The sequence below is a fragment of the Porites lutea genome, chromosome 8, assembly GCF_958299795.1.
Source record: "Porites lutea chromosome 8, jaPorLute2.1, whole genome shotgun sequence".
Lineage (NCBI taxonomy): Eukaryota > Metazoa > Cnidaria > Anthozoa > Scleractinia > Poritidae > Porites > Porites lutea.
This window is the reverse complement of record NC_133208.1, coordinates 22,672,919-22,696,092: the sequence shown is the minus strand read 5'-3', so window position 1 is coordinate 22,696,092 and position 23,174 is coordinate 22,672,919. Positions and strand designations below refer to the sequence as shown.

The following is a 23,174-nucleotide window of genomic DNA, read 5'->3' as shown; positions in this document are numbered from 1 at the left end:
CTTCGAACGCGCTCATAGACTTGGTAGAGATTCTATATTCGCAGTAAAAAGTGCCCTAAAATGTGTTTTTGGTCCCTAAAAACGCCGTGACATAGGCCTAGTATTGGAGGTGCTCGCTCCGGGTTATGGACTCCTGCTTATTATAAAAATTATTTGTTTCTCACCTTAGATCTGAGTCACAATGCCCAATATACACTTGTTCGTCTCACTCTTGCTCGTGACAACTATATCTCATGCTGGTAAGTCATATTCCAACTTGTTATAACCATGTCCCTTGTTCACCTCTCCCCCCCCCCCCCCCCCCCCACAAAAAAAGAAATTTGCATAACATTGTTCAGAGCGTTTACCCATGACGTCACGGCGGCCATGTTGGTGTTCCAAACCAATCCAGTGGTAGTTGAACGCTTCCTTTTGTTCCAATAATTTTGTATTGATACTAACCATGTGAGTGAAAAGGCTTTATCATCGTCGTCCCAAGAGAAATTGAAGACAATGCCCATGTTGTATGATGGGCAATGTGAAAATGGTGAATTCTTTCCATTCTTTATTCGATTTTGCATACCCACTTATAATATGATTAGTATGATTTAACTCATGTTACAAATCGCCATTTCGTTCTCACTTTGGGGTAAAACGTCCAGATATTTACAAGCCCTGTAATTACAGTGCGACTACTGTAACCGGGGCCACTTAGAGAAAATTGACCAATCGGATTATAGCGGAGCTCCATGGCTAAGTAAATCTACCCATCCTAGACAATTTGGTAATCACGTGACAGTACACCGAGCGACCGGGCGCCCGTCCATCCGCACCACAGGCATGCCAATGTATAAAAAAACTCAATCAACAGGTATGGCTACCAAAATTATTTTGGCGGGAAATCGCATAACCACCGGCGTCTTGTAAAGCAGAGACAACTAAAGAGTCAATAAAAACGAAAACGGAAAGGGGAGATTGTTTCTGTATCCGTGGTGTCTAAAGTATTAAGCTTAATATATTAATTGTCATGTCTACAAATTTGGAATAGATAGCAAGAGAAAGACGGAGGAAAAGAGAAAGTAGGCGGCAGGCCAGCAAAGCTCAAAGAGAAGAAAAACAAAGGAGACATTTTTTTTTTTTTTGTTGGAAGAACAACATGAAAACTTTGTAGTGGCGGTGACAAAATGAGAAATGCTAGCGTCCGCCAATGCAAAATGAAAATGAGCGGCAGTGAAAAAGTGAATGAGGACACGTTCGACATTTCCTCCAAAAAACGTGTAACAAAGAAGTTTCTGGAAGTTTCACATTGTAATCGTGCAAAACAACGGCAAAGAAATGTACAAAAAAAATTGTGTTGCTCGTGCAAAGTGGCTTTTTTGCTAATTAGACCTAATGTTGTTTTTCACCGTTCTCCGGCGTTGCCTTCCCCGCTTACCATTACACGATTCTATATTTTGTTTGGACAAACTTTATATATTATCGAAAGCTTCCCTTTTAACCCTAGCCTCCCCGCAGACTTCCTTTGGGGTTTGTTTGTCACGCATTCATTTCTCCCCCACGGACGTTTGAATAAGCCAATAAGCGGTTAGTTATTGTGTCACGATCAGCCAATCACGCGCTGTGATATAAGTGAAACGGCACCTACGAATTATTTCTCGCTTTTTTAGAGGAATATTTTTTCCATGCCTATGCATGGTGAGACTCCAAAAAAAGTTATAAGAAGCGAATTTCTTTGTTTTCTTTGCAGCTGTAATTTAGGAAAGGACCAAGTTCGTGTCTTTAGAAAAAGCGCAATCGACATCGCAAGGCTCAGCAAACGTGCTCTGGACGTTGATGTGTCTTTGTATTCTCAAGTGAATTATTTATTTGCACCGCTATCTTCTACCTGAGACGACTCAAACGTTTTGAAAAAATCACAGAAATGATGCAATAAAGCTGCAGTCAGCTGCATAGTTTTTTCGGAAGTTGTGACTATAAAATAAGCTGCTTTTTTTTTAGAGACTTCAGACAACAGTCTCACACACGAGTGCGGAATGGTTTTCAGCGCGGTCGAAAACAATAATTACTATTAACTCTGTATATATTCGGAGTATTAAGAAAAGAGAACATGTAAACGTGTATAGGGAAGATATTCAAAGCATTCTTCGAAAACAAAGGCCGTTTCCTTTTTTGCGAAATGTGATTCCACCAAGGTCATGGGTCGCGGACCTAGGACCAGTACGCGAAATTTGGTTATATTTTTTCAAGAGTCGATAAAACAAAAAATTCGAAGTCTACAGCAATGTGCTTCCAACGGCAGAAAAAGGTTTATCTGAAAACTTGTTCTTCGGTGCCGCCGAAGTCCAAACTTCAAGCTAGAACGACAAATTAACCTACGTGTCAACAAACTTAAATCTCGCTCCTTCAAAGAAAGAAAGAATGCTTATAATCAATAAATCATTGAACCTCTCATTGTTCATTGTATTTTATTTATCGACGAAATATTTAATCATGCTCGGGAAAGTCGCCGACCAAGGACTACATACTAACTGTACAAGTCACCCGCTAACATTTCCTCCACCGATCGATCTTCAACCAAGCTTCTGGGCTTCCGTAAACAACAGAGAAAGTCCCTCTCTCGACAACCCTCATATTCTCTTTGCTAATATCACTGAGCGTTACAACAGGAATACCAATATTTTCCAGCTTTGTAGATTGATCTTTCAAGGTTTACCAGGGGAGAAACAACAACAATAATAATGTCCAGTCGTTCCACGCACTGTGTCGCAAACAAGCAGCAAAGCTTGATAGATAAGGGATTTGCCAAATCCCGTCGGCAAATTTATGAACTCATCGGACTTCGCCATAAAATTTGCAGGATAGCTTCTCTCTGATACTTGTTTAACTCTGTATTAATTACAAATTTCTCGCACACTCGATCAAAAGCCTTACTGATCGTGCGAATCTTAAGAAGCGGCTCGGGTTACGTTTTACAAAAATCCATAAATGGCCTGTGATTGGTGAACGTAAATGTCGGCTGTGTTTAGCAGACGTCCGTGGGGGAGAAATGAATGCGTGACAAACGAACCCCAAAGGACGTCTGCGGGGAGGCTATTTTAACCCTGGCTAAACCTATATATTATACTCGAAACAAAACAATTATAGTTATAATTATTTACTTCTATAGCACTATATCGATGAACATAATTAGCAATTTATGAATGAGGTTGGGTAGAGTAGGATATGAAGAATTAAGCAGATCGAGGAGGTTGTTATCCACAGAGGCCGAAGGCTGAGGTGGATAACACCCTCCGAGATCTGCTTAATTCTTCACGTCCTACGAAAGCCAAATTCATTAATTGCTTTATTATTCATTCAAAATAATTCCTAGTTTAAAAACATAGCTAAAACGTGCTTACCTGCATCGATCTTAAGTTTATCTTCGATAGTGTACGTTAAGGTTTGTCCAGCTCCGCAAATATTCTCCAGTTAGCAGATGTCGCCTCCGAGTTGTCGTCTTGCTGTTTTTGCTATGTTTTTAGCCATTATTTCGCCTAGTTCCAGCTGTAGTTCTTACTCTTGAAACGAGTGAAGTGTCCGCCATTTTAGTTTTCACAACGAAAAGAACTCAACCTCGTCCCCAGGTCTTCTCGGTTAACGGTGCATTAACCTGTAGAAGGCTGCATTTTTGACGTCATTTCCTCGTTAAACACAAAATTCTTCCAAATTTGGTCATCAGTAACTGGTTATGGTGAATTATGCGTGTGCTTTTAGCCAATCAGAATTGGGGAAATATTTTGAATGAAAATAATGCCCTATAGTGCTTCACAGAGATAAAACCTGCCTTACAATATACAATAGCTTACAAATAGACTCTATCTAAGTGTTAAAAAGGCCAGAAAGAACACAGTTTACAACTGTTTAGAAATAATTAAAAGTTTAAGTCTAGAAAAGGTGAATACATAACGGATGCGTGGTAGACTACCAGCTGGCAGGCAGACAAGAGGTTTTTCAATGTGCTGTTTCTGAGTATGTGGGTCTGGTGTTCTTTAACCCATAAAAAACCGACTTGTACCCATCCCTTCTCGATTTGAAATAAGGAAATGGCAGAAATTTATCTCCAGAGACAAAGATCACTTTATTAATTTTAATTTGTTCATTTTTCTTTAGCTTTACATTGCCCTGATGATTGGATTGAGTTTCAACGTTCTTGCTACAAGGTGATGGAAAAAAAAGAAAATTCCAAGATATTCGGCGGTTGGTTAAAAGCGTCTCGCGTGTGTTTGGGATATGGAGGTTATCTTGTTAGCATGATAAGTGAAAAGGAAAAGCAATTTGTTCATGAACTGTCGTCTCCGAGGTTAAAAAACCAATCTGCTTGGATTGGGTTGGTTCATCGGCTTCCGAAGGATATATATTCATGGAACGATGGAAGTTCTTTTAATCCTTCTTTATCCGTCAACTGGTGTGGAAACACAACAAGTAAGCTTAATGGGAATGGGACCAAATGTGTGGAACTACTGAGATATGGCTGGAACCTTACTGAATGTTGCAAGGAAACCGAGTACTACATCTGTGAAAAACCGAAAGGTGAGTTGCTTCTAAATACGTGAAGAAAGTAACCAGGCCTATATACAAGGGACAACAATGCCCAGAAATGTTTGCCAAAAGGATCTGATAAAGCCAAAGTAATAGGCCATTTGCACTAAGAGGTCACGTGACATCGTTTTTATGAAAATGAAAGTTATATGATTCTGCATTCGAAAAACGATTAGTGGGTCATATCTTAATCAAAATAATAGTGATTTGGTTTTTCAAACCCGCACCATTTTCTTAAAATGAGTAAGTTCGTAGCCAGTCACGTGACCAAAATGTGATTTTTAAAATTATGAATTACCTCTTTCTTAGCACAAAATCTTGAAAAAGTGATGTGGTAACGTTTGCAGCACATCTTAGCGCTGATATAAACAAAAAGCAGTTTTGGCCGCCATGTTGGAAGGCAAGAGTATACCCTCCAACATGGCGGCCAATACAAATCATACCACTTTGTCAAAAATCAAAGTGACATAAAGAATCTCCCTTAAATGCGTTTCCTCTCAAATTTCGGGTTTAAGATAATTTTTATGTGCTCTGTCAATTTTTGGCATCAGCAAGATTCCAACTCATTGTTTAAAGGAAGCATTGGTCACTTGACCTCTTAGTGCAAGTGGCCTATTGCTCCTCTACAATAACGAATTCTTTGATGCTTGCAAAAATCCGTATAAATGCAACTTTTGTAAAGTTTCAGTTGACTAAACAAATTTCGCGTTCATATGCTTTTGCAATGCTTCAATATTTCATCCAATTTTCAGCCAATGCGAAGCACTTTTCCGCTGGGTATTCCTATAAAAATAGCAATAATCAAAACGAAAAAAAAAAAGAGAAAGCGCGCGGGGGAAGATGGAATGGATGCGCGCTCTCTTTTCCTTTCTGACAAACCTTTCCACAACACAAAGAGGCTTCTACGGAGGAGAGAGGCCTGCTGCCGAGGGAGACGTGAGAAAACGACTGAAATTCATGCAGGCTCTGACGCCAGTTGTTCAAAAATTAACTAACCCTACCCTACGGATAATTCTCTATGCGATGGATAGCGTGACTGGTTGAGTTATCGACTACATAGTTACAGATTTTACTAGGAACATGATGATAAGGATCTATGAGAGAGATGTTTTTTTCATTCGTAACAAAGGCGGCTCGAAAGAAAAAAATCTGAGTACTCCAAAATGCAGTAGAACCTATGAGCTTCTGGTTGCTAGTACAGATGCTCTATCACTGAGCTACCGGATACTCGTGAGTGCTAAGGCCACTAAACTAGGGTCATGTGACAAACCAGGGGCACTCAACGAATGTTTCAGTCTGCAAAATATCTCCTTCAGAGAAGCAAATATTGCCTACAATTTTCTGTCACTTGGGGACGGCTAAAAATTTCTAGATGAACGTTCCATTCATAAACAATTTTCGAAGCTTGTCCAATAAATTCCCTACGATTTTCTGACGTTAAATTTTTCACATTCCACTCCCCAGGCTTGGCTATTTTTCGGAGACAATTTTCGGATCCAAAATACGTTAAATCGCTTTCAAATGTTCGGGAAAATAATGTACTGAAGCCCTTGTACTGTTCGAAAGATTCACGTTCCCCTGGGATGATCGAACAGATAAAAATTTTATAGAGCCGCTCAGAATGCACTTATAAAGGTCTAAAAGTGCTCTGGATAGCCAACAAGTGTCTTCAATGTATTTAGGAGGAAACCGTCGTTGAGTGTCCCTGACAAACATCCTGCATACTTCAAGGACTGTAATCTCGATATGTGCTTATACGCAATGATGGAGATGTGACGGTGAATTTTAAGCCTGGTGAATTCATGAGAAAGATATTTTTCAGTCACTAGGTGACACAGGCGGCTCCAAAAATTAAACGACATTCATTGGAAACCGTTATATTTAATTTTTCCTATCCATTAGGTCCACTGAGTTGTCCGTTTGATCATGATGAAGGACACCTGAATGGATTATCTTGCTACTATAAGCACAGGACTTCAAAAACATGGGAAAACGCAAAAGAGGACTGCACTGCTTCTGGAAGCAATTTGGTGAAAATAAATGGTACTAACAAAAATGACACAGGATTCCTGATCCGGCTGTTGGACACTATTAATTTCAAAGAGGTAGCTGAATTAAGTAAGAGTGACCAAAAAACAGGTAGCACCATGAAACAAATATGGATATAAAAAATGTAGTATTTGTCAATTACTGAATAAAGCTGAGTACGACAACAACAATTATGCAGATCGAGGAGGGCTATGACCCTGATTGAATTGGTTGTTTTTTTTCCCTATATTTCGCAAATATGGTAGGCTTCTGCTGATTATGAGAAAATACATGGAAAATTGATCAGCCAATCATAAATGGTGAAATATTTTGTAGAGGTACTAAATGCCTCTAAATCTTTACCTGTTAGCATATCCTACTGAGAACCTATGCACGCAGAGGGTAGAGGGACGCCTTATGACATGTTATAATCAATCACAGACTAACTAGCATGAATGTGGACTCAACCGCTGTTCAGTGATAGAAACAGGTCCTAGACAAGCTTCACATGATGTTCTAGGACTGCTCATCGCTGTTATCAGGCCCCTATTTTTTCAAAAGGTGCTTAGTGTTTAGTTATTCACCTTTTGAAAAATTAGAGCCAGCCAGGGGACAATGAAACATCGGTGGTTCATGGGAAAGAAACGGAAAGAACTATAGTAAGTACATCATCATCATAATCATCATTATTACTGATATCATCCGTTAGTTGCTGTTTTGCTTTTTTTTATTTTAAAGGACATTTGGATCGACCAAGGAACCAAACCATGTGGCATAATTTCGAAGACAGATAATAAAAAGGCGGACCGTGACTGTGGCCAAAGTCATGCTTATCTTTGTGAAAAGCCCGTCCCAGGTGTGATTTCATTATGGTGGCACACTTCCATTTGAAGGCTACGAAGTAGCTTTAATTTAAAACAAATGAGGAAAGTAAGGTCTTCTTATCATTATTTTTATACAAACTTTCATCTCGGCTTTTTACGCGGGTCAAAAACAGCAAAAACCAAAAAGTATCTCAGACCCTGCTCGGATAAAAAGAAGAAAAAACGTTTCTGTTACCTATGTTTCTTATTATGAAACTTCCTTTTCAAACAATCAGTAACATTGGTAACCGAGGGCACTTGCTAAAATGGCCTATATGGGGAGGCTCCGCCAGAAAGAGGTGCCTTTTTCAGGCTCCATGTATATTAAAAGGTAGGGGTTACTCTTGTTAAAGTACATAAAAGGTTCGGGAAATCTGTCATTGCGGTCCTAGGCGCATTTTATGGCTGTGAAACACACAAGAAAACTGTCTGGTTTAGCGACTTGTTCATAGCTTAAAGGCGGTACATTTACAGCAGTAAAAAAGATGCAGCTTTCTAAATTGGTATGTAAAAGGGGTGCCATTTGTCAATTAAAGATATGCGATAGGGGTCCCTTTTTTTGTCAAAAATTGGTATATAAAAGGGTAAGGGGTTGGACCTCAGCGCATAGCTTCCCCGTATAAAATTTTTGTTAAGTACTTTCCCCTCTCCTTGCCAGGCCTTGGGAATGTGTTAACGTCTTTAGTCCAGAATTAAAAAAACGTTGCTTTTTCCTTTAGGGAAAGTTTGTCATTATCAGTGCCCAGGGCAAATGTCATCTGTTCCCACTGAAGTCAATTGCTCATTTCCAAAAAGTCTCTGTTTTAAGTACAGTAATAACAGCGTGAAAGATGGACAATTCACCGCACAAGGGTGTATATCAGCTGAACTATGCAGACAACTTGACAACCGAAAGGGCCTGGAATGTTGCCATGGTGATTTGTGTAATACAGGTGAGGGAGAAAGACTATCAAAATTGAAGCCCTAATTACAGTTTGGATGCAGTGCTCAATACATGGAACCCTATTCAGTTTGACCTTGCGTTCGGTTGTTCTGGAACCGACTGGCAACAATAATGTTCATAATAAAGTTCAAGGCGCACTCTGGTTGGTTGAAAAAGCGTGCTTTATGAGAGCCTAAAACCCCGAGCTAAGGCTGTCACGCCCTGCCAATATAGTTTGTTTTACGTCTCGTGTTCCCCCTACACATCTTTTGTGCCGCTTCCTGAGCGCTTTACAACAGAACAAAGCACAATCAAAGCTTCTTTATTTGTTAAGTGCAGTGATGGAAGATTTTAAGTTGTTTTTGGCAAATCAGCAGTGTATCAATAAAATAAAAAAAAAAAATGATTGATGATAAGAGAAGTTAAGAGACGTGATGATGTGATATGACATATAGGTTACGTCATCCCTCTGATTAATGGCCGAGTCATCGTCTTGATGACTTTCATCGTGCTTAGAAAACTTTGAAAGCAGGACTAAATTGATTCAAAATCAACAGATAAATACCAAAATGATTGAAATCTGTCAAAGTGACAACCAGGGAAATATTACACTGACTTTCACTATATTGTTATCAGTATTTATTTATTTTATCATATTTATGAATGATCTGCGACATATAAAAAAGTTCTTAAAATAAAAATAAAATGTCCCCAAATGTTATCCTTTCTTAAAGGGAAATAGCATATATTTATCAGTAAAAGTGACTAGGGTTAGTGATTTCGGCGCAAATTTCTAGGTCTAATTGTTCGAAATTGTTGTTTTTCTCCGTTTCAGCAATATCCTGCTATCGATGTGAAAACAGTTCATCTCTTGATGAATGCCAAGAAAATCAAGTCGACGTAGATTGCCCCATACCTGTTCACTACTGCGCAAAAATTAAGTATGAATCGAGAGAGGGCAAGATACAAACGACTTATCGCAAGGGATGTGTTACCAAAGATCAGTGTAATGCGACCAGTGGAAAGATTGTAGATTGCTGCAAAGGCGACAAGTGTAATACAAGTAAGAAGAAATTATTTTTTGTCTTACAAAGTAGCATACTTTTCAACCTCGTTCCCAGCGACTTCTCGTGTTCAAATGGCGGCGGCATATTGGAAAACGAGAAGACCCTTGAACGAGGTTTTCATTGCCTAATTTCATACCGAGCGGGGGCCTGGCACTACCGGATTTTGCCGGACTTTTTGAAAAGTTTAGTTTCAAAATGGCGGATAGTTGGAGTGAAAACTCGAACGAAAGCAATCTTTTTCGAAGAAATATTGATCAATATTCCCTCGGAGAATCTGTCTAAGCTTAGTAAGGAAAGGATGCAGTATTTCTGCAATGCCCTGAAGCTAAACTTAAGGAGCCGACACTCAGCAAGTGCAAGCAATTGTTCGATGAACAGGTCGCTCGAACCAAACACGATTATAAATTTTCTACAGCAAAGGACCCTCTGTTTAATTTTACCCGCATATGAGAAGTAGAGGATCATTGCAGGAAAGAACACAGATGTGATTGTGCACGTACCGATAGTAGCCTAAGTATGCTGGAGCAAAACTTAAAAGGGCAGTACAGAAGGGCTTACCTGTATTATTCCCGTCGTGGAAAAGAGTAATGTCCGTGAAAGGTACTGAGTGTAGTGAACTTTTGTGGCGTTATGTATGTTAAGCCTAGTGTTGTTCACATGAAGGGAGATAAGGGACGAGTCTATACTCAGTGCATGCTAGCCAAAAGGTAGATGTACGTGGCATTCTTGATTGTGATTACAAGCTGATTGCCCAAATTACAGGAACTGCAGTGTTACCGGACGAGAAATGCCTCTCAAGTAAGACTGAAGTTTACTTGCTTTTATCCATGTTTAGTGAGAATTGTTTCCGGTCTGATCTTTAGGATTTCTACTAAGGCTGACGCAGCGACGGGGAGAAAAACTAATGTAAGCCTTTTCGACCTAATATACAATGTTGCCCTTTCACTCAGGGTCACTCTGGCATGTTTCGCTTTTTGGCAGCTTTTATTTTACGGTTTGTAAAAGCAGGTACACCCACTCCCTTATCATTCCCCAACATTCGGTCTTTTCCAGCGCCGTAAAAAGAGCTAAACTCGACGGTTCTTTGTTCAAATTTTTTGTCGAACAATTCGGGAATCCTTCCAATACTTCCAAGTAGCGAAAGTCTGCGATTACATCTTTCTTTTCTCAAAATTTTTAATCGAGGTTCTTTATAGCAGTAAAACAACTGTTCTTAGCTTTCAAATATTAACTTTCTGGATTAATCTGGCCCTTAATATCGTTTCAACCGCGCGCAATGACCTTTGTTTTACCTTCTATTTTGGAAGCCATTTTCAATACGGAATTTAAAAAGTCCGGGAAAATCCGGTAGTGCCAGGCTCCCGCGCGGTATGAAATTAGGCAATAGTTTGAGTCTTGTTTAAAAAGAGGCAACCTAGCCGTAAGTAGTGTAGTAGGGATGTTTAAGACTTCATTTTTGCGGGAGAAATCTCATTAAGTTGCGGGGGAATACATTTACGCAAGTAACAGCTTAGACTTTTGTCTTTATATCATGAGTTCAATGCGTGGTAACCTCATTAAGATAACATGGATATCTTAGGGTGGATAAACTGGTTTGACAGGTTTTAGATTATTCTTAGGTCAAAGAATGCCTTGGTTTTTGATTGGGTAACTAAAACCTAAGAAAAGTATTCATTGGTTTATTCATGTTGTCGAAGGAGTAAGCGCTAACTGGCCTGTGACTTAATAGAGACCTTCTGAGTATTGCTCACGCGTGAACCAGCGTCATTTTGGCGGGAAAACGTGATAGCTGTCGTCATTCTACTACGAGTTTTAGCGAGAATGTCGTAGTTAAATCTCTTACTCGTACTCGTTCTCAAATCTAAAGCTCTCTATATAAGATCACTGAGTCGTAAACGTAATTATACAAGTTCATTTCCTGTCGCTCTCATTGTCCATTGAGGAAAACGAATTGTTCCAACTCTGGTTCACCGATTCTTGTCACGAAAATAGTGCAGATTATTGAGGGCAAAGGTAATTAAAAATAGCTGTTTCTAACACGGAACGCATTTTTTCCTACTGCTCCCCCTTCCTTCTTCTCCACAATTCAGTCATTAGAATGTAGTAGTAGTGGTGGCGGTGGCGGCGGAGGGAAAACAATAGAAATGTGGTGGAGGAGGTTGTGGGAAAAGAAAATATTGTGGAGAAGCAGGAAGTGGGGAAAAGAAGACTTGAGATGGAACCCTTTGGGACCATTATCCAGATGATTGATCTAAGTAACTCGTAATGATGCATCGGCGGAACCAATGAATCCACTTTGGACACGGATTCATCGGTTGCTTTGATGCATTATGATCGGAATGATCTCGGGTCACCGATCCTGATCCGGAACATCCCTAAAGAACGCAACCTTATGCGGTTACTTTCCTCCCAATTCTTACACTAGGCTAAGGCGAAAAAAAAAAACAACTCGCCAAAAAATCCACTTTTTCTTCATCTCAGTTAGACAGTCAGACCCTTTATAAAAAATGCATTTCGTCGCTATTTTAGACTCAGGTCCGCGATGCTATGAATGTACAGATCCTGTAAAGTTTGAGGAATGCGCAGTAGGGCGGTGCATTTTCAACGATGGCAAGTGTTTTTACTCTGGAAAGCAACAAGATCCCTTTCTTTACAATAAATATGGATGCGTTCAACCACAATATTGCAATAAAATCGCGGAGGATGGAAACGTAATACACTGCTGCGAAGGAAGTTTATGCAATAAAGGTTAGTAAAAGAGAAATACTATATTTTTTAGTATGCCAAAGACGTGTTTTAAAAAAAATAATTTGCGTTTGTCATTCGCCACTTTAGCATCGCGAAGGGAACTGGGCCAAGTTAATTTTCGCAAAGACCTTTGGGACTGTTACTGTAAACAGTGACAGCAACAATCCCAGAAGGCTTTGCGAAAGTTATTTCGGCCCAATCTTCTCGTTTCTAAAGTGGTGAAGTGCGCGATTCCTAAGGTGTTCTTACAGTGGATTGGATAACCATATGCATAACGGACAAAAGGCCTGCTGACCCCTGGGGGGGGGGGGGGGGGGAGTACTCACCAAAGTTTTGTACAGGGAGGCTCCTCCCCAAGGTCCAACCCCTCACCCTTTAATATGCCATTTCCGTATACTTTCCATTGACAGATGGTAGTACCTCTTTCACATACCTAGTTTTCAACTTACTTAAAATTTCAGAGTCGTGTCAAGCAAATTTGTCTCTAAGCATCATATCAAACGTTACAAAAAACAAAAATGAACTTTGACGAACTGTTAGCGGCTTACAATTGTAAAGCCGTTTCAATCGTCTTCAAGTGTGCCCATCCGTTTCTCCTTTTGTATTTGCTGTGTTATCGATATCGTCAAATTTTCATGTTTTCCGATGTTTTGAGCGGTTTATTTTATGTTTTACTCCATTTGGTGATGGTTGCCACTGTTTGAATTTTGATTAATTTAGGGTCACAGCTTCTTTAACTATTGCTTTGTGACCACATATTTCACTCTTTTCTTTTCTGTTTCAATGCAAAATTCGGATCAATTCATGTTTGTAGGAAACTGCCCACCTACCCCTCCCCTAAGCCAAAATCATCACTTACTTCTTCTCTCTTAGGGCAAAATGTTGGCTTAGGGGAGGGGTAGGTGGGCAGTTTCCCAGGAACCTAAATTGATCCCAAAATTCCACAGTTAACAAACCAAGGAGTATGGTAATTCCCTTATCTGTTGGTGCTGCCTTCGCTGCATTGCTGTTGGGTGCTGCTATTTTCATCTGGTGCTACAGGAGGAGGAGACGACAAAAGGAGGTTTATGGGTTTGTACAGTTCTACGTGCCTACCGCATAATCTCCATAATCTCCATAATCTGGAGCGAGCAACTTCCATGCGTTTTAACAGACCAGTTTATTTTTAGAACGGTTTTGGCACGGATCTTGATTATCTTTTAAATTTCATAAACCAGTCAGCAAAACCTACAGACCTAAAAATGATATTTTCTGTTTTTTTTTTATTCATTTAGTTTCCCTTTTTGATATCTTATACTTCGAATGCGCTCATAGATATGGTGGAGATTTTATTTTCGTGGGAAAAAGTGCCCTAAAATGTGTCTAAAAATAAACTGATTCGTTAAAACGCCGTGACATAGGCCTAGTGTGGGAGTTGGTCGCTCCGGGTTATGGGCTAAAATTACATGCTAAAATTACGACACCTATGTTTACGTAATGTAGTACATTATTGGTAGTTAATTTCGCGGGTAGTAAATTCGAGATTTTGGCGAGACAGTATTTCGCGGGGTTTTATTTTCGCGATTTCAATAGGCAACTACAAAAAAGGGCGTTAAATTTCGCGATTCACTCGTTCTCAACTTTATTATATTTTTTAAAAAGTCTGACTCAGATCAAGATGATGGTTAGTAAGGTTCCCTACCGGCATATGTGAAATCTTTAGAAATTAACGTAACGTTTTATGTCAACATATGATACAACGTGGAACTTACCAGTAAAATCAGTTAACAATTTGCTTATTTGTCGATACATATCCTCGCATATGTTGGTGTTACTACACGTTAATGTTTTTTTTTCTGGGATTTAAATTGTCCATATGAATATCAAAGTTCGCGTGTTTTATTCACGGGTCTTTAATTTCGCGATTTTTCCACAATCGCGAAAAACGCGAAATCTAAGACCAATAAGGTATTGAACTTGATTGCTAATCTCGTACCCAGATCTCCCTCGTCTTACGCTGAACCCTTGACCGTGAGAGATCTGGGTACGAGACTAGCTGATTGTAGAAGAAAGATTGTTTTATTGTCTTCCTTTTTTGTTTTTTCAGATCGTATCTTTTACAGCGACCGATCAATCCCCTGGACGAGTGGGAAATTCTTCGCGAGCAAATAGAATACGAAGAGGAGCTGGGGTGAGGAGCATTCGGTGTAGTTTACAAAGCAATGCTTAGGGAAAGAGTTGGGATAGAGGTGTTTAGCACTGAGATTTCAAAACGGAAACTGTTGTCCAGCAAGAAGCCTCGGGTGGTTGCTGTCAAGGTTTTACTTGGTGAGACAATCTCTTACTACTCATGGTTGGTATGCTCATACCAAGGTATGCTTGGTATGTTCATTTCATAACAAACGATTCACGTTTACCGCTAACGGCAAACGTCAGACAAGTTCATTTGCTTTATGGAATAACCACAACTCAGCAATAACAATGCTTTGTAGCAATAATAATTACCGCACAAAGGTATGATTTTTAAACTTGCACCTCCCCCAAATACAAACCCTACCAGTGAATAGTTCTAACAGCAAAATTCACTGCAAATGATTTACAGGGAACTTAAACGAAGGTGTATTTAAAACTGTTTTGTGAATCAATCGGCTTGTATCTTGAAAACTGTGTCTTTAAATCGAAATAAGATCGCGGAAAGAGACCCAGTATAAATTTTGCGTGTGCAGTCCGTACTTTGAGGCCTACGCCGCAATGAAATATTGCCGCTGCAACTGAACAAAAGCGACATAAAAGAGCCCTCCTTTAAAATTATATTCTGGCAAAAACTGTTCTCAGAGACGGTGAATATCAATTCTCTTGTTTTATATCAGTAAGGGACGTGGGGCCATAAAACCGTGTTTTAAACTTCGTGGGCAGTGAGGTGAAAGGACGTGTGATTTTTTTCAGTCTTTTGTTTGCTGTTCCCTTTCAGTATTTCGATCGTCATCCGAAAATTGTCTTTTTATAGATTTAAATCACACAAGGAAACAGCGCGTTCATGGTAGAGAACTTACGCACCAAGCGCGATAATTTTGCTTGAAAAGAGCAATAAATTATATCAGCAAGGGTCGGGGGCATAAAACCGTGTTTTAAACTTCGTGGGCAGTGAGGCGAAAGGACGTGCGATTTTTTCACTCTTTTGTTTGCTGTTTCTTTTCAATATATTAATCATCGTCTGAAAATGAGCTTTCTTTTGTTTGATTTAAATCACAGAAGTAAACAGCGCGTTCATATTAGAGAAGTTACGCTCCAAGCGCGAGAATTTTGCTTGAAAAGAGCAATAAATTATATCAGTTTAAAAGGGTCGGGGACACAGAACCGTGTTTTAAGCTTCGCTGGCAGTGAGGTGGAAGGTATTATTTTGTTCCTTTACTATTTACTCACGCTCTTCAATGCATTCAATGGGATGTGATTTTTATTCAAGGAAGTTAATTTCTGTTCAAACAAACGACCGTAAAATATAACCGTCATTTACACGAAGGATAAAATTTCCTGGCGCAGAATTCAAACAGGGCGAACTCGGCAACAGAATATAAAGCGGGCTGTTAAAACCACTGATCAGAGCGCCGCGATCAAACCACCTGAATTAATTGCAAGTTCTCGGCTCCTTCGATTTAATCCCTAGTTAAAGGTCCTTATAATTGCTACTACGATTTTTACCATAAAAAATGAAGTATGTTTTCTTAAAATTTGCAGCCAGTACGCGAAGCGCAAGATAAGCAATACGGTTCGGGTTTGTTCGTCCCAAATCTCGTCTGTTGGAAACTTGCCTCACCCCTCACTACTGCGTCGTCCGTTTTGCCAGTCAACTAACACTCCTACCTACCCCCTAAGGTGAAATTGCTCCTTACTTCGGTCCCGCCGAAAATTCAAATCTCATCGGAAATAAGTAATCGGTAATGTTGAAATTTGCCGCGCGTAAAAGCTATTGTTTCACATTGCTCGTTTTTGTCGTTAAAAGGCAAGAAACGGTCAAAAATAACAATACAAAACAATACCTATTGTTCTCAAATTCAGGTCGCTTTTTTTGATACGAAAATAGACAGATAAAAACAGTCCCGAACGATTCCTATGGTTAAAACGGACATAAAACTACTTATTTCTGTGTAGAAGACATAGAGAGTAAACGGAAAATAAGGGGATAACTTGGTCACGTGGTACAAATTCACGTCTGCTGTTTAGCGTAAACGTGAATCTTAATCTCTCTATTGACACCTAACATTGTGGGTGACATGATCCATATGGTTAGGTTGGCCACTTTACAAACGAGAAGCAAACCAGGCCCAGCTAACTTTCGCCTAGGGAAAGTAGCAAGTACGACGGCGACGGCAACGAGGACGTCAAAAAAGCAATAGGTTTGTCAAGCAAAACAACAACTCTGCACGTGCATCGCGCTTTTTTGTACATTTCTTTACCGTCTTTGCACGACTAGGACGTGAAAATGCCTAATTGCAAGTTTTATGGAGGACGTAAACAAGCGACGACGAATCTATTTTTCTCTCTCTAAACTTGAGTGCGGACCCCAAGAAATCAACTCCAGGGAAATTCGGCTACATTTGCCATTTTCAGCAAATTGGAATAAACGCGACGAAGATTGAAAAAACGGGAATTTTTGTTTAAAAGTGACGTTTTCGCTGCCGTTGCCGTCTTCGATGCTAGGACTCCCTAGTTACTGGGGACAGGGGAAAAAAATAGACCAATAGCTGACCTGCACGTCTCCAATAACGATCCCAGAAGCCTTTGCGAAAGCTAACTCGGCCCAGTCTCCTCTTCGTTTCTAATTTAACAGAAAAAGTACCGCGCCAGTTCGTTTTGATGTGTTTAGATAATCCTAGCGCAGCACAGAAAGAAGAATTCCAGTTTGAGATCGAGCAGATGAAGCAGTTGGGTTCACATCCGAACGTTGTTTCCTTGGTTGGTTGCTGCACGCTTCAGGAAGAAAAGTTCCTGGTGATAGAGTATGTTCCTTTTGGGGATCTGCTGACGTGGTTACGTCGTAGAAGGAACAGGGTGAGAAAATGAAGAAAATTCTACAATGTACTTTGACCAAGGGTTACTGAAGGAAAATAGTAAAAGGATTCGTCTCTTAAGAAACGAGAAGGAACATTCCTGGTTTTCCCCTTTTTCGATTGCGAAATATTAAGCATTTTAGCGTTGTTTGCCCCTTATTTCTTCCGCTTCCCACCCTACTGGAGCACCTGCCTCCCACCCTTTCCTCTCCCGCTTTCCGTACCCCGCCTGCCCCTTATTCTCCTGGCTTCGCACCCCACTTGCCCTACTCAATTTCTATCTCCGAGTTCTCATTAGCCTGCGTGACAGGCGTTTGAAAAGGAAGGAAAAGCACGCAGGCTAAGTTCTCATTTCAGAACGCCATGGAGCTTAGCTGAGCTAGAAGCTTTGGCTTGGATCCGTTTGTTAATAACTAGTACGTTTTGCTGTGGCAACAAAATATAACGTTATACGTAGCATGAGAGTAGTCAAAGCGAGGTGTTTTCACTCTTTGATGTTGCTGAATCTTGTAGATCTACACAAGCCAAGCCTCCAACAAAGTATACGACGACAAAGTGGGTTTGAAAGATGAAGGAAACGCCAAAAATCAGGTAGGGGTAAACTAAACGCTATGTTTGAGTTGTCTTTAAATTGCTGTCAAATCAAATGTCAAATCACATGATTTGATACCAATAAGGAACATGTCCAGGAAGACAATAAAACGATTTTTGTATGCGATAAACATGGCTTTGCCTATTGATTGGTTTTGACAGATCATGACCCGAGCCGGGCGTACCCGTTCTTTTCTCGTCGGTGCCGTTTAAAGACCGTTTCCGCGTGTTCGCCACCCACCACAGCACCCTACAGCCCGTAATATAAAAGAGTATTAAAGTTACCGCATATGATATGACAGTTTAAAATGCAGCATTGGCCAGGCTACGACATCAAACGTCAGTTGCCTTTCTGACAACTCAGCTCTGTAAACCAAGAGAGAATTATATGGGACAGAAAGGGCATCTAAGGACGTTGGTCGGGATATGTGAATTTCACTAAAGTTATTTTTAGAGGTTGTAATTTGAGGGAAGTCTAGTTCCTGGGGGTCCGCATATTTTAATCGATTGTTTGAAACGACATGAAGTCCCCCTCCGTCTGCCTCAAAGCAGAAATGCAGAATATTGTAATGGTGACTGTTGAATTCACTTTTAATAACACTAATTTTTAAAAACTGAATCATTGGATAATGCAATTCTAGAGCTCTGACTGGCTTAGCCATCATGGTATATATACCTCTTATTAGCCGAGTTTTCGGTCCGTACTGTGAATTACGGACCGAGTTTTTTTTCCATCGATTTATGGCCCAAGCGCTTCGCGCTTGGGCCATAAATCGATGGAAAAAACGAGGATCCGTAATTTACAGTACGGACCGAAAAAAACGAGGCTAATAAGATGTTTATTATATGGCTTCTTCCTGTTTGGGGGACCGGAAACAAGTGCAGGACGCATGATTTGACAGTTATTTGACAGGTGTCAAAAAAGAAAGTTTTTATTGGCGCACGAAAACAATAGCACATAACAAAGGCTTTCCGAGAAAGTAAAAACAAATTCGCCATGTTAAAAAAGTTGATTCGGTCAAAACAAAGAGCACTGTAAGTTTTAGCTCTTTAATGTAACGCTGGAGTATTTTGGAAACTGGACAATCTGTCTAGAAGTCGTTCCATCTTTCCTCCGTTTGTTTTTGTGAAAAAACACTGCAAAAGGCAAAGAAGCTTTTCAAGGTAAGTCTGTTGTCATTGTCGAAGGATTCGCTCGTTAATTGTTTTTGGGAAAACCTCTCTTTCTGCCAGTTCATTCTCGTCTTCAGTATGTGATCTGCGTTAACATTTTCAAACACTGACTAGAATTCTCTTCGACGGTAAGGTTACGATTCAGTTTCTACAACAGCTTCGTTCTCATTAAAACAAAGCTAGGTTAAAATTTGGAAAGGCAAAGTCAACATCCCAATCCTCAGGGTCATCAGGGTTTACAGACATATTTTAAATTTTGTTCGGTCGAAACTAAGAGCACTGTAAGTATTCACTCGTTAATGTAATGGAGTCTTTTGAAAACTGGACATTATTGTGTCTGGCTGGAACTCGCTTCTATCTTTCTTTCGTTGGTCTTTGAAAAAGCACTGCAAATAGCAAAGAAGCTTGTCAAGATGATTGGGTGCAGGTATGTTTGTTATCATATTTGTTGAAGGAATTACTCATTTTCTCTTAGGCAAAACATCTCGAATCTCTGCCAGTCGATTTTCGTCTTCTTAACTGTGTACTACGATAAAATTTTCAAACACTGACTAGAATTCTCTTCGATGAGACTACGAGTTAGTTTTTTCATCGCCTTCGTTCACAAATAAACACGGTTTAAAGTGTTGAATGCCAAAGTCAACATCCAAGTCCTCAAGGTTTACAGGGGTCTTAAAACTTTATTTAAACCTTTTTTCCGAGGTAAAGAGAATTAGAGCTCCGAAATGAGCGTTTTCTTTAACAATTTTGGTCCGTATAGCAAGTTACGGACCGCAAATTGACCAATCGCATTGCGAAAACAGACTCAGCCATATAATAAGAGCCATTATACCACGCTCTCCAAATACTGTACGCGTCTGCTCAAAATTAAAAACGAGCTGAAAATCAGTTGTTTTTACAAATAAAGTCGGAAAGAATTCTCGATATTTTGTGGGCGTTTTTAATAAAACAATTATTCCACTAGCGCTTGTTGGATATGAGATGATTATAGCCAACACGGTGCTAGGCGTCTTGTCGGCTATCTACCAGCTCATATCCGACGCGCACTTGTGGAATAATTGTTAATTATTTCATTCTTTAATCAGAAAAGATTGCCTAAAATCCTTGTGCGATATAGTTGGATAGACCTCGCCGTGAAAGCTGTGCTGTGATCCCTTATCTGGAAAAAGTGACCTTGGATGGCCTGGATTCAAAGCGTCTTTCCAAGTAGTCCCCAAATACATAATCTGGATTTCATTTAATTATACCCTGTAATCTTTGTTTTTTCTCTCTAAGGTGCAAGATAAAGAAGAGGAGAAACAAGTGAGTACGGAAGTTTCTCCTTCATTAAAAGATAACAAAATGTAAAAAAGAAAGGCATGACCATTTTATAAAGTGACTAAAATTTGGTGACCCTTTCCTTGAAAGAGCTAAAAAGCTTCTCTCATTGTCTAATTCAACCCTATCGGCTCTACCTCTGCAGGATGAGGAATTCAAAACCATTGACGAAGACCAGCCAAAAGCCCCTTCCGCGCCAATGGAGAATCAAATGACGAAGGGAACGGTAATAATTAATTATTTTTTCATTATATAGCTTTTTCTTTTGAGGGCTACACCTCTTTTACTGTCACTTAAAATTTTATACTACAGAGGCTATAATCGAAGCAACCTTTTTACTAGCACCCTGAAAAATTATCTTAAAAGTTGGGATCATATATGGAACGGGTAAAGTTTCCAGCGATGTAAAATATTTTTGATTATCACAGCAGGAGAGATTCAAATCCTCTTGCCTCAAATCCTTGGGAAAAGTGGTGGCATAATTAATGTAAGAGGATGATGCATGTCAGGTCGATGATATTTTTTCCGCTACATCAATGTCCGTAAAAAAAAGTTACAATGGTGTAAAAACAAATGTTTTTAGCCCGAGAAAATTTCTGACATTTCACGACGCCATCACTGGTTTCCCCGCGAAATAACGTCTGAGAAACGAATGCAGAAATTCCATACCGATGATGCGTCACTACCCAGATCTGGGTAATACTTCTGATTGGTTGGAGGAAATTTTCAGCCAATCAGACGCACCACCAGATCTGGGCAGTGATGCGTCATCAGTACGGAATTTTTGCGCTCATTTCTCAGATGTCATTTCGCCGGCATCGCCTAATGTCAACTGTTTTCACAGGCTACTTTGTTTTCGGATTTTGATTTCACACAGGAAATCAAGAATGCTAAGCAACAGGTAGAGCAAGAGCAGACACAAACGAACGTGGAAATGACTCTATTATCGCAAGATAACGGTGACGTGAACAGAGAGGACGCGCCGGTGACCTAAAAATTCGTTTCTTTTTATTAATATGCAAGATTGCCCAACATTTAGTCTTAACTTACCGTTTTTGAGAAGGTGGTTATTGGAAACAAAACAAAACAAATAAACAAACAAACATAACTCTGCCATTTTGTTCATATATTTAGAAAGATAGGTACACTTTTATGGAGGAAATAAACAAAGCTGATAACCTTTCTTTACATTACACCTCTGTAGTTTCTGCATATTTTTAAAGCAAAGCGAGCCTCTGCATAACAACTTTCAAAGGCCACAGCCGTCTATTACTTTATATTCGATCAGGAGCCATAATCGGGGTAGGAGATCGTAACTGGATACCTTCTCCAGTAATGCGGTCTGTTCCATCGAAATAGCCAAATGTGCACATTTTTCGCGGGGGCACCGCACAAAGGATAAACCAACAAAATGGCGTCAGAAATTACCTTCGTAGGAAATGAATAAATTCTATTTCTGTCCTCTCCCCCTACTCTGAATTTGAGGAAAGACCTTGAGGATAACCTCTTTTACAATAACTCTGAATAAGAGGACTGTAAATGTAGTTCTGATCATGTTAATCACCGTAGTTGGAGTGTTTTTGACAAATAATGTTACTAAGAGATGTCGGAGATGTCGCGCGATGAACATCGCGTTCGGACGAAACAAAAAAAACTTGCAGGGAAAAGGAGGGCGGAAAGTTGACAACAGCAACAAATAATTGTGTCTAATTTTCCTCAAATGTTTCTTAATTTGAATTCATGAAAAATACAGCTCCACCAGCTTCAAACAGCGTCTAATGTAATAATTTTCCCATTTAACTTGACAGCTAGCGTGACGCAGTGATCTAGGTCGTGTAAATGGTCCAGGTTCGACTGGTCTCCTACACCCATGGCTCCTGTAGTGATAAACAGATATACTATTTTCCAATTCTTTTTACGTCTTAGTTATTCAGCCGTGCAATTTATTGACTACAAAATAATCTACTGATGTTTATAAATGAACTTTTTTTCCTCAATTTTCATGTCGATTTGACCCATCTCAGACTACAAAACAGTCGTCAAAGGCACGAACTCGCGGCGGAAGATTCTCTCGAGAAGCGAGCCTCACACGGCTGAGAGGCGTCCGTTCAGACCTTTCGTTTAGCCGCACCCCCGCGCTTTCCTGATCTACACAAAAATACGGGTTGTTTTCCATTCTAGACCCTTCTTGACATGTTTTACACTATTTGTGCATTTAGGATAAGGGATTGAAAGAGTCCACAAAAGAACAGTTGAACATGTCAAACAATCCACCCGTTGAAAGTCAGCACACTGTCTCGAAGCCGCCTTCAAGTGAAAGTCTCGAGGAGGATCCACATGACGAGGAGGAAAGCTTTTCTACTCAACAGCTCTTTAAATTTGCATGGCAAATAGCGAGGGGAATGGTAGCTACTGTATTTGTTTACATTTTATCAAATCCAACTTAAAATTGACACTGATTTCAAAGGCGAACTGCATGGGGCAAATTGAGAAAGTAGAATTTCTTTACCGAAATCTACCTGCCTTTAAGAAAAGTATCAGGATTTCCGACAAAACCATTTTTGAGCCCAAAACAGCCAAATCCGGCCATAAAATGCCGTAAAATTAAATCGGGTAGAAAAATCGGGAAAAGACGAGTTTTAGGAAAAGAGTTTTTCCTGGAGTCTTGGCATCTTGAAAGCAATCGCACGATCTGCCAACACTCTGTTTTAAGCCCATTTCGGTTCCTTGAGCTCTTGGTTTTCTTCCAGAATAGCCTACCCTCTTTCCAAATTTTTATACATTCACATATATTCCCTTGATGTACCCTCGTGGCATGAAGCCGACTTAATTCGAAAGCCTCGATCGAAAATAAAGACATGATTCAAGTACCTAAACGTGA

The 23,174-nt window shown here is 39.8% G+C and overlaps 2 protein-coding genes across 2 annotated transcripts; both read left to right on the top strand.

The window, feature by feature from the left end:
* Positions 1–7,333: 7,333 nt before the first annotated feature.
* LOC140945353 (uncharacterized) lies at positions 7,334–14,359 on the top strand. Its single transcript, XM_073394388.1, has 6 exons — positions 7,334–7,515; positions 8,168–8,380; positions 9,206–9,433; positions 11,967–12,185; positions 13,133–13,256; positions 14,272–14,359. The coding sequence occupies exons 2-6, from the start codon at positions 8,200–8,202 to the stop codon at positions 14,357–14,359; spliced, it is 840 nt and encodes a 279-aa protein (XP_073250489.1). The 5' UTR covers positions 7,334–7,515; positions 8,168–8,199.
* Positions 14,321–21,426, top strand: LOC140947061 (uncharacterized). Its single transcript, XM_073396145.1, has 6 exons — positions 14,321–14,492; positions 17,029–17,213; positions 17,726–17,803; positions 20,252–20,278; positions 20,439–20,519; positions 21,171–21,426. The coding sequence occupies exons 1-6, from the start codon at positions 14,387–14,389 to the stop codon at positions 21,285–21,287; spliced, it is 594 nt and encodes a 197-aa protein (XP_073252246.1). The 5' UTR covers positions 14,321–14,386; the 3' UTR covers positions 21,288–21,426.
* Positions 21,427–23,174: the final 1,748 nt, after the last annotated feature.